We start from the raw sequence: 12,279 nt of genomic DNA on the forward strand, positions 1-12,279 counted from the left end.
GCTTAGTATTCATGTAATGAGGGAGAAATGTGTAATACAGACAAGTTCTATGAGGATTCTTTTGGAAGATGCGGATATGTGATTATGTGTATAATTGCTTACTGATAAAGGAGACCTAGGGTCTCATTCCAGAGGAACTATGTTCTAACCTCGAGTTAATAACCAACCTGATGATGGAAATGAAAATCAAGCGATTAACCAAAGAGACATTTGTTTGGACAAGAGTTTCAGATGTGTCTTTTTCGGATGTCAGGGTTGAATGTGTAAAGGAATACTTTGAATGCTAAATAATGACAACATGAAGGGAATAGTGGGAAGTAAACTGAATGTAAAGAAAGTGAATCCGAGTTGCCTGTTCGTGGGAACTATTCCCAGTTATGAACCAAGTGAAATGTTCGAAGATAGTCTATAGAGGTCAGATTAAAATTGCATCTAACAACAAAGCTTCAGATTTGGCAGGAAAACGATCAGACAATAACAAGTTCAGCAGTAAAGTCATTTAGGAAGACGTCAAAGCATGTCAAGTGGGATAAGTTGGTTCTGTTGAGAAACATAATTCAAAGGCAAAGTTATCGACCCTCGCATCGAATAGCAGAAGTAGCTAGCACCCGGAGACCAGGAAAACTAATATGAGGCAGTTTGTGGCAAGATAGAAGTAAATGACAAGCATGATATTCTTATGATGACGAACATGGTATCCTAGTAATGACCAGCTAGTGTTGACGCATGACATGAAGTGGTAACTTGTATGAGGTTGACGCCAAAGATATGAACTATGAGAAGTTCTGGATCTGAAGCCCCATCATCAAGTGCCACAACCCAGTCGAAGTCAGCTAAAGGTTCAACCAGGGACAAGTCGGGTGAAGAGAAGATTCTATCCGCAACAGGAGATCGAGACAAGCAGTACAGAGTGGAGAAGTTTTGCTAGGCAAGTTTGTTATAAAAGACGCGATGGAAGAAGTCAGACAAGAAGAGAAGACCGCCCAACCTATCTTCATGCTAGCCTCCTCGAATCTCGGGGACGAGATTCTTGTAAGGGGGGTGGATTTGTCACGTCCTGATAAATTCATCCCGAAATAAAAATCATTTTCTAAAAGGAATAATAGAATTAATTAAAATTCGAAAAGAAATTGGCAAACACTAAAATACGTGCAAGAAAAATTCGAATGTGGCCCGGAGAATTTTTGTTAAATTCTCCTTGGTCTAAAAAGAGCCCTCAAATTTTACTTGAATTTTCAGAGCACCGGAAATAATTATTAAACAACAAAAACAATTATCAAAGTTTAATAAAAAGAAAAATCTAAAAATAATCCTCCTTTTCTTTTGGGCCAATTTTGGCCCAAAGTCCTTCCTCTCTCCCCTCGGCCCGCGGCCGAAGTCTCCCTTTCCTCCCTCTCTTTCTCTCCCTCTCCTTCTCTCCCTCCTCTTGGGCCCCCCTTCCCCTCGGCCCAGCTCCCTCCCCCCTCTCTCTCCCGGGCTGCCTCTTCCCCCCCCCTCCCCTCCCGGCCTGCCCGGCCCAGGCCGCCTCCCCCTCCTCTCCTCCTGGGCCGGCCGCCCGGCCCAACCCGAGCGGCGCCCTCCCGCCCGTGCCGCGCACGTGCGCGCGCCTGCGCGCCGTTGCCGCGCGCTGAGCGCGCGCCCCGCGTGGGACCCGCCTGCCAGGCCGGTCATCTTCCTCCTCCCGCACGGCCCTCTCTCTCTCCCGTGAAAACCCTACTTAGTTCCTCCCTCGAATCCGCGCGATTTAAGCGTTGGATTCCAAAATTAATTGGGGGGTTTTAATCCCCATTGAATCCTCTTCAATTGCCCCCAAATTCCCCCTTGATTCGTGCCTTCAATCGTCGGGAACGCCGCGCCTTCCTCGGCTGCCTCCCATGGCCGCCGGCCGCCATTCCCGTCGCCGTTCCGCCCCCTCCCGAGCCCGGCTCCCGCCCCCATCCTATAAAATGGAACCCCCTCTTTGCGTTCTATTGTTTTAGCCCTTTCTCGAGCTCCCCCGCGGCCGCAGCACCCCTCCCCGCCGTCGCCCTCTCTCTCCCGTGCCGCTGGACGCCTCCAGCCGCCCCTACCGCCTTGCCTGAGCGCCGCCCGGCCGTGCCGTCGCCTTCCTCGGCCTCGCAGCCACCTCCTCTCCCTCGGTCAGCCCTCTGTTTCGCGGGGAAAGCACCGGAGACGCGTCCTCGCCGGCAAAACAGTGGCGTTGCCGCCACTGTTCCACCTCCGGCCGCCACTGTCGCGTTTCCCGTGCGCCGGCCGACGTCGCCACCACCTCCCTCGGCTCCGCGACGCCGCCTTCATCCCCGGCATCACCTCCTCCTCGCCCGAAGCTCGCCGGAGTGGCCTCCTCGTCGGCGTCCAGTACCTCCCCGCCTCCGGCCGGCTCCTGTACGTCGCCGGTACGCCGATCGACGTCGCCGCGTTGTCCTCTCCTCCAGCTGCTCCTCTGTTTCGCCGGAACACCGTCGCCCGTGCTGGCCTCTCCATCCTCATCGTCGCCGACGTCCCTTCGGCCGCCCGTTCATCCTCGCCGGCTCGTCGTCTCGCGGTGCCGCCTCCGTCGTCGGATTCGCAGCGGCGCGTTCCACGTCGTCCCCGTCTCCGTGCAGCTGCCGCCGGCTGCCCTCGTCGTCTCCTCGCCGGCCCCGGTCGTCGTCGTCGTCGTCCTCCCGTCGTTCCCGGTCGTCGTGGCGTTCGTCCCTCCGTCAAGCCGTTCTCGTCCGTCGTCCGCGTTCGTCAAGTGTGCCGCTGCAGCCCCGTCGTCGTCTTCGTCCTCGACTCCGCGTCGTCACGCCTCGTGCCGGCCGCGTCTCGCCTTCGTCCAAGGATCGCCGCCGAAGTCGTCCCCTCGCCGTTCGTCCCCGTAGTTCCCGGCCGCCTCCGCCGCGCCCGTTCGTCGTTGTCGTTCCCACGCCTCGTCGCGTGGTGGTAAGGATCCCTCCCCCTCGCTGCCCTGTCCTCGTCCTTTCGGTGTCGCCCGTGCCCGTTGTGCGGTTGTCGGCCCCGGTACCCGTGTATCGGTGTCGGCAGTCGTTCGCTTGTGCGCGTGGTGACCGTGTTAGTGTGTCCGCTCGGTAGCCGCGTGGTTTCCACGTGTGCAACCCGTGTGGTGTTTAGTGGAGTCCGTTTGTCAGCCACTCGCCTCAGTTGACACACGGGATCCGCTTCCGTCGACCCGTGGACCGTCTCTGTGCACTCGGTCTACCGCGGTCCTTTAGGTTGACATGTGGGGTCCGCATGTCAACAGCGCAGCCTTCCTGTCTTTTCTAGGCTAGCGCTTACACATGTTTTATAGTTGCAAAGCTTAATTATAATAATCCGCAAATCTCCATGTAACAGCATTAAACTTCGGATGATCATATCTTGGTCATACGAACTCTGAATCGACCCGTTCAAGTCTCCTAATGTTTGTTATAACCTAAAGAACCCTGTGTTTTCTTTTTATGTATTGTTATTGCTTCTTTATAGGCTTGTAGCTTTGCTTGTGTGCTTCGCGTAGCTTCTGTCGTTCCGGAGGTTCCCGAAGCGTGGTTCGTGGTCGTCGCCAAAGGTTCGGAAGGCCGTTCTCTCTGAGCAAGGCAAGTCACATCATCCTTGAGCATATTGAATCCCAGTTTATAAAATTATTTTAATTTAAATTAATGCATTATCGCTTTATTTAAATTCCCGCGTTATCACTGTTTTATTTAGCCATGCCTATTTACCTTTGTTATGACCTTATTATTATTGCTATTGTTATTATTACCTTGTTCACCCTAGGATAAACAAAACCCCAACTAGTGGGTACTCTATTCATGGTTCCACTAGTATGAATTTAGGTAGATGCTTCGCTGATTAATTAGGCAACATTAGGTGGTTTTATAACTTTAGACTTTGGGAATTCTCATATCATTTGGACACTATGGAATTGTTGGTTTATGGTGGAATTGGACATACACCTCTCTTCCTCTTTCAAAACCCCTAAAACCTGTTTTCGGTGGGGTTTGGGTGCATGCCAGTTGTGGGAAGTAGCACCCCGACCACTATAAGGATTAAGCTCGGGCCTCTGTTGCAAAGCACTACCGTACTTCCACATGTCTAGTGGGTAAGGCTTAGTTTGTGGCTTAGTCTGGTCATAAACAAAAGTACACGGATGGAGATGGATGAAGTCGGGGGTCGATGGACATTCTCTAGGACAAATGAAGGCTACACGAGCTGCGGCCCGGTAGTCGAGATGTCATGGCACAGGGTTGGTGCCCTGCTGCTAGGGGCTCAGTCCTGCCTGCCTGTCCCGGAGGTTCCGGCCGTAGGTGGGATTGGGTCGGTACTCTTGTTTATGGCTAGGATGGGTTGGGAACTATGTCACGTCTTCCGTCCGTATACCGTGGTGGTATGTGGCACGTGGTTACACGTGAGGAAGATGTGTCTTGTGGGTAAAGATGTACACCTCTGATCAGAGTATAATCTATTCGAATAGCCGCGCCCTCGGTTATGGGCAAGCCGAGCAATGTACCCAAGTCAGTGTTTTAATTCTTAAAATTTGCTCAACAACTAAAATGTGGAATGGTTGGCCTGGGTTGGCTTGGGACGAGCTGGGACCCAGGGTCGGGTTGCCAGTTCGGTCTGAATCATCGTAGGCCTTGGGTCAAGGCAGGTTCGTGTGGGTTCACGGCCTTGGTTAATAATACTGTGTAGCTCTAGGATCGTCTTTATAAAATGGCTTTGGGCAACTAAGTGACTTTTAAATGCTGTTTACTGCAAAACTTAACCCCTATATTATTACCCCTTGTACTCCCTTGCATTAATTATGCATCTCCGGTGTGGCTTGCTGAGTACTGTGGTTGTACTCATTCTTGCTCAATCTTTCCCCTCTTCAGTAAGAGAATGTTTGGAGAAGATGTCTTGGGTGGAGTCCTGACTTATACCCCAGTTGAGCGCCTGTGAAGATGGAGCCGTAGGCCCGCTAGTCCGCTGCTGTTTATTTTTGATTGTCAGGCCTTAAGTGCCTTTGTAATAATGTAAATATTATCGATATAATAAAGATGTGTCTTTTATATCATGTTTGTGTGGTGTACCCCGGCTTTTCCTGGGACGGGGATTAATACACTAGCGTTCGGGAAAATGAAATTTTCCCGGTCGCGACAAGGAGGAAGGAGGGTTATTTTTAGGTTTTTTCTTTTTAATAAACTTTGATAATTGTTTTTGTCGCTTAATAATTATTTCCGGTGCTCTGAAAATTCAAGTAAAATTTGAGGGCTCCTTTTAGGCCAAGGAGAATTTAACAAAAATTCTCCGGGCCACATTCGAATTTTTCTTGTACGTATTTTTAGTGTTTGCCAATTTCTTTTCGAATTTTAATTAATTCTATTATTCCTTTTAGAGAATGATTTTTAATTCGGGATGAATTTATCAGGACGTGACAAATCCACCCCCCTTACAAGAATCTCGTCCCCGAGATTTGAGGAGGCTAGCAAGAAGATAGGTTGGGCGGTCCTCTCTTCTTGTCTGACTTCTCCCGCTCCGTCTTTTATAACAAACTTGCCTAGCACAACTTCTCCACTCTGGACTGCTCGGCTCGATCTCCTGTTGCAGATGGAATCTTCTCTTCACCTGACTTGTCCCTGGTTGAACCTTTAGCTGACTTCGACTGGGTTGCGGCACTTGAAGATGGGGCCTCAGTTCTAGAACTTCGCATAGTTCATATCTTTGGAGTCAACCTCATACAAGTTACCCACTTCATGTCATGCGTCGAGATCAGCTCGTCATTACTAGGATACCATGTTTGTCATCATAAGAATATCATGCTTGTCATTTGCTTCTAACTTGCTACCAACTGCCTCATATTAACTTTCCTGGTCTCCGGGTGCTAGCTACTTCTGTTATTTGACGCCAGGGTCGATAACTTTGCCTTTAAATTATGTTTCTCAACAGAACCAACTTATCCCACTTGACATGCTTTGACGTCTTCCCAAATGGCTTTACTGCTGGACTTCTTATTGTTTGATCGTTATCCTGCCAAATCTGAAGCTTCGTTGTTAGGTGTGATTTTAATCTGACCTCTATAGACTATCTTCGAACATATCACTTGGTTCATAACTGGGAATAGCTCCCACGAACAGACAACTCGGATTCACCTTCTTTTCATTCGGTTTACTTCCCACTATTCTCTTCATGTTGTCATCATTTAGCATTCAAAGTATTCCTTTACACATTCAACCCTGACGTATTCTTTTCAGATTTCTCTTATCAATCACCTTTCGACCTACTTCTTTGCCTGATAGTAAACACCTTTGCTGGTATCTTCTATCAATAACCTCTTGAACTTTGTCAACCAAGTAATCTTCACTCCGAGAGTTGTGGATGCTTCTGGTGACGATGTGGTCCTTTGGTCTGCTGCCTTTCAGTGAAACCTTGAAGTGTTTTGCCAAAAGCTGTACTGACTGTCTTTGTCTTTGATCCGAAAAAGACACATCTGAAACTCTTAGTCCAAACAAATGTCTCTTTGGTTAAACGCTTGATTTTCTTTTCCATCATCAGGTTGGTTATTAACTCGAGGTTAGAACATAGTCCCTCTGAAATGAGACCCTAGGTTTCCTTCGACAGTAAACAATTATACACCTAATCCCATATCGGCATCTTCTGAAAGAGTCCTCATAGAACTTGTTTTTATTACACATTTCTCCCATATTACATGAATACGAGGCACTGCCTTAAACAAAAAGGGAAGGTGCTTAACATCGGTACATTGCATCCTCAACATGAATCTTCCATAAACATAACAAACTCATTGTTTATAATCATGAATATATTTATTTATTACATGATTGCTGCAAACTCCCGATTACAGTGATAAGTAGCGAACTGAAAATCACAAACATGGATACATAGCTGGCATTGTTCTAGTGACTGCATCCTTGATTGGTTCTGTGATGATGTGATAGGACTGCATATTGCTATCATTCACAGGAGAAGCTTCCTTCTGATTGCTGGTTGAAGCGAATAACGGTCTTCTGCTTGGTATCGCCCTCCTGAGGTTGATTGCCCTTCGCTCGGCCTGGAGTAGGTCGGGGAGAGACACAACTTCTTCCATCGACGACAATTCTTTGCTGAGGCTGTCGGTGCAGAGAATGGTTGGTGCTGAAGGTATTATTGCTATGATTCATTGCAGAGTCAGGTGCAGCAGGAGGAGCATTGGTGCTGGGGATGATATCGTCGATGTTGCTGTTGGAGCTGACTAGCTGATGAGACAATCGTAGGGTTGTTCGTTGGATTTCTGCGGTCTTGGTCAACAACACACTGAGTTGGCAATCCTTGGGTACATGGTTTGTACCTTCGCACAGAAAACATGTGACCTTGCGGGTGGGACACTCCCCTGGTGGATGGTCTTCTTCACAATGAGTGCAGAGTGTGAGACACATGCTAGCAACGTGTCCAATTTCCCCGCAACGGGTGCATGCCTTTGATTCCATCTCTTCCTCGCCGAGATGTCGGGGAGACTCATCTTCATCATCCGAGGAGACTTGATCTGACCCTTCACTATCAGATACTCTGCCACCATGACTTAGGAGGTGCTGGGTCAACTGTCGTGCACCTCGGAAAGTATTTCCTCTTTGACGTCTAGGAATAGTTATCCCTGCTGGAGGCCATTCGGTGCTGGTAATAGTCATCTTACGTACTTCTTCTTCAGTTCGCATCGGTGCTTTTCTCTTCTGATTCTTACTCTTCTTGCCTTTGGCTTGCTTAGTATGTGACCCCACGTGGTACGAGAGGCTAGGAGGAAAGCATTTCCCGGGATTCAATGGATTCTCTCCGTTGAGCTCTCTACTTTGCACACTAGGCTGCAAGCTTGACTTGGTGTGAGGAGGCTGGTTTAGCGATGTCTGCCCTGCTAAACCAAGGGAAGGGGCTTCTTTGACATATACCCATGGACAATTCAGGGCATAGTGTCCTTGCTCTCTACAATCATGACAAAAGGGGACCTGCTCTTCTGGCATTGGAAGCTCATTGACCTGGGTGGCAAAGGCTCGATCAAACACATACTGATTTTGGTCTTGACTTCCAACCAATGGTAGCTGTGAACTAAGCAGCATGCTTGGAATGGACCAAGGGTGTGCCCTGGTTAACTCTCTTGAGGCCAGTGGTGGATTGAGTTGGAAACTTAAGTTACTTGAGGCATACCCGCTGACATTCTTTCCTTTTTCTCTGTTATACATCTGTTACAGGGATTGAGGTGAGAGAGGAAACAAGCCAGGAAAGAATAGACCAGAACTAGGGACCAGACCTTAAAAGAACTAACTCTTCTTATTGATGTATTGTTTGTTTCACTTATTCTGCAAGTTGATTAAGCAAACAACCTAACATGGTTACATCACAACCCACCGATGCAAACCACGCGCTACACACACAAGCAAGGAACACACGACTAACAACACTACCCTACAGGGTGGCTTAGGTTCTGCGACGGGTTCTCCAAGATCTTCACTGCTTCCTCCACTTCGCTAGCAGACCCTGCGGTCTTCCGGAGCTTCGGCAGACAATTGACGACATCTTCTTCTCCGCAAAGCTGACCATCTAGTACTAGTTGAAATTTGAAGAAGGAAGAAAGAGTAAATATTTTGCAAATAGCACAGGGGAAAGGAGGAAAAAGGGACTTTCGGAAATAGTTTCATTTATAAAATATGTCCTTAGGTTTTATCCACTTGGCTTATCCTACAGTCGAGATGGCTCTGATACCAGCTTGTCGCGACCGGGAGAATTGCCTTTTCCCGAACGCTAGTGTATTAATCCCCGTCCCAGGAAAAGCCGGGGTACACCACACAAACATGATATAAAAGACACATCTTTATTATATCGATAATATTTACATTATTACAAAGGCGCTTCAGGCCTGGCGATCAAAAATAAACAGCAGCGGACTAGCGGGCCTACGGCTCCATCTTCACAGGCGCTCAACTGGGGTATAAGCCAAGACTCCACCTAAGACTTCTTCTCCAAAACTTCTCTTACTGAGGGGGGAGAAAGATAGAGCAAGAATGAGTACAACCACAGTACTCAGCAAGCCACACCGGAGAAGCATAATTAATGCAAGGGGGGGGTACAAGGGGATAATAATATAGGGGTTAAGTTTTGCAGAAAACAGCATTTAAAAGCCACTTAGTTGCCCAAAGCCATTTATAAAGACGATCCTAGCGCTACACAATATTATTAATCAAGGCCGTGAACCTTCACGAACCTGCCTTAACCCAAGGCCTACGATTATTCAGACCGAACTGGCAACCCGACCCTGGGTCCCAGCTCGTCCCAAGCCAACCCAGGCCAACCATTCCACATTTTAGTTGTTGAGCAAATTTTAAGAATTAAAACACTGACTTGGGTACATTGCTCGGCTTGCCCATAACCGAGGGCGCGGCTATTCGAATAGATTATACTCTGATCAGAGGTGTACATCTTTACCCACAAGACACATCTTCCTCACGTGCAACCACGTGCCACATACCACCACGGTATACAGACGGAAGACGTGACATAGTTTCCAACCCATCCTAGCCATAGACAAGAGTACCGACCCAACCCCACCTACGGCCGGAACCCCCGGGACAGGTAGGCAGGACTGAGCCCCTAGCAGCAGGACACCGGCCCTGTGCCATGACATCTCGACTACCGGGCCGCAGCTCGTGTAGCCTTCATTTGCCCTGGAGAATGTCCATCGACCCCCGACTTCATCCATCTCCAATCCGTGTACTTTTGTTTATAACCAGACTGAGCCACAAACTAAGCCTTACCCACTAGACATGTGGAAGTACGGTAGTGCTTTGCAACAGAGGCCCGAGCTTAATCCTTATAGTGGCCGGGGTGCTACTTCCCACAACTGGCATGCACCCAAACCCCACCGGAAAACAGGTTTTAGGGGTTTTGAAAGAGGAAGAGAGGTGTATGTCCAATTCCACCATAATCCAACAATTCCATAGTGTCCAGGTGATATGAATATTCCCAAGGTCTAGAGTTATAAAACCACCTAATGTTGCCTAATTAATCCGCGAAGCATCTACCTAAATTCATACTAGTGGAACCATGAATAGAGTACCCACTAGTTGGGGTTTTGCTTAATCTAGGGTGAACAAGGTAATAATATCAATAACAATAATATTAAGGTTATAACAAAGGTAAATAGTCATGGCTAAATAAAATAGTGATCATGCGGGAATTTAAATAAAGCGATAATGCAATAATTTAAATCAAAATAATTTTATGAACTGGGATTCAACATGTTCAAGGATGATGTGACTTGCCTTGCTTAGAGAGAACGGCCTTCCGAACCTTCGGCGACGACCGCGAACCACGCTTCGGGAACCTCCAGAACGACGAAGCTACGCGAGGCACACAAGCAAAGCTACAAGCCTATAAAGAAGCAATAACAATACATAAAAAGGAAGCACACGGTTCTTTAGGTTATAACAAACATTAAGAGACTTGAACGGGTCGATTCGGAGTTCGTATGACCAAGATATGATCATCCGAAGTTTAATGCTGTTATATGGGGATTTGCGGATTATTATAATTAAGCTTTGCAACTATAAAACATGTGCAAGCGCTAGCCTGGAAAAGACAGGAAGGCTGCGCCGTTGACATGCGGACCCCACATGTCAACCTAAAGGACCGCGGTAGACCGGGTACACAGAGACGGTCCACGGGTCGACGGAAGCGGACCCCGTGTGTCAACCGAGGCGAGTGGCCGACAAACGGACTCCACTAGACACCACACGGCCTGCACACGTGGAAACCACGCGGCTACCGAGCGGGCACACTAACGCGGACACTACACGGTCACCACCCGCACGCGTGAACGACTACCGACACCGGTACACGGGTACCGGGGCCGACAACCGCACAACGAGCACGGGCGACACCGAAAGGACGAGGACGGGGCAGCGAGGGAGAGGGATCCTTACCACCACGCGACGAGGCGTGGGGACGACAACGACGAACGGGCGCGGCGGAGACAGACGGGCGCAACGGAGACGAACAGCGAGGGGACGGCTTCGGCGGCGATCCTTGGACGAAGGCGAGACGCGGCCGGCACGAGGCTTGACGACGCGGAGCCGAGGACGAAGACGAGGACGGGGCTGCAGCGGCTCGCTTGACGAACGCGGACGACGGACGAGAACGGCTCGACGGAGGGACGAACGCCACGACGACCGGGAACGACGAGAGGACGACGACGACGACGACGACCGGGACCGGCGAGGAGGCGACGAGGACAGCTGGCAGCGGCTGCACGGGGACGAGGACGGCGTGGAACACGCCGCAGCGATGATGATGACGGAGGCGGCGCCGCGAGACGACGAGCCGGGCGACCGACGGGACGTCGATCGGCGAGGACGAACGGTGATGAGGAAACGATGATGGCAGGCAGCAGCGGCTGAGCGGAGGAGGGGACGGCGTGGAACGCGCTGCTGCGATGTTGGAGAAGGTGGTGGTGCAGCGGGGCGACGAGCCGACGAGGAGGAATGGGTGGTTGGCGCGGCGGCGGCGTTCCGGCGAACTTCGGGCGAGGAGGAGGTGATGCCGGGGATGAGGGCGGCGTCGCGGAGCCGAGGGAGGTGGTGGCGACGTCGGCCGGCGCACGGGAAACGCGACAGTGGCGGCCGGAGGTGGAACAGTGGCGGCAACGCCACTGTTTTGCCGGCGAGGACGCGTCTCCGGTGCTTCCCCCGCGAAACGGAGGGCTGACCGAGGGAGAGGAGGTGGCTGCGAGGCCGAGGGAGAAGACGGCGCGGCCGGACGGCGCTCCGGTGAGGAGGGAGAGGCGGCTGGAGGCGGCCGGCGCGGAGGAAAGAGAAGGGCGACGGCGGGAACGCGCCTCCGGTGGTCACCGCGCGAAACGGAGGGCAGGCCGGGGTGGAGGAGGTGGCGGCGACGCTGGAGGAGGCGACGGCGCACGGTCGAGGCGGCACAGGCGGCTGGAGGCGGCCGGCGGCGTGGGAGAGAGAGGAGGGCGGCGGGGAGAGGGCTAGGGACCACGGGGAGGCTCGGGATGGGGTTAAAACGATAGAACGGAGTGAGGGGATCCCATTTTATAGGGTGGGGGCGGGAGCCGGGCTCGGGAGAGGGCGGAACGGCGACGGGAATAACGGCCGACGGCCATGGAAAGCGGCCGGACTTGGCGCGTCCGTTCCCGGGGATTGAAGGCACGAATCAAGGGGGAATTTGGGGGCAATTGAAGAGGATTCAATGGGGATTAAAACCCCCCAATTAATTTTGGAATTGGCCAATTGAATCAAGCGGATTTGGAGGAGGGAGCGA

General features: G+C 50.7%; 1 protein-coding gene across 1 annotated transcript; it reads left to right on the forward strand.

Annotated features, from left to right (window-relative positions):
- Positions 1-775: 775 nt before the first annotated feature.
- Positions 776-3,579, forward strand: LOC136356619 (uncharacterized). The gene is made up of 3 exons (XM_066310867.1): positions 776-860; positions 1,980-2,925; positions 3,466-3,579. The coding sequence occupies exons 1-3, from the start codon at positions 776-778 to the stop codon at positions 3,494-3,496; spliced, it is 1,062 nt and encodes a 353-aa protein (XP_066166964.1). The 3' UTR covers positions 3,497-3,579.
- The last annotated feature ends 8,700 nt before the right edge of the window (positions 3,580-12,279 follow it).

This window comes from Oryza sativa, chromosome 5 (assembly GCF_034140825.1).
Source record: "Oryza sativa Japonica Group chromosome 5, ASM3414082v1".
NCBI lineage: Eukaryota > Viridiplantae > Streptophyta > Magnoliopsida > Poales > Poaceae > Oryza > Oryza sativa.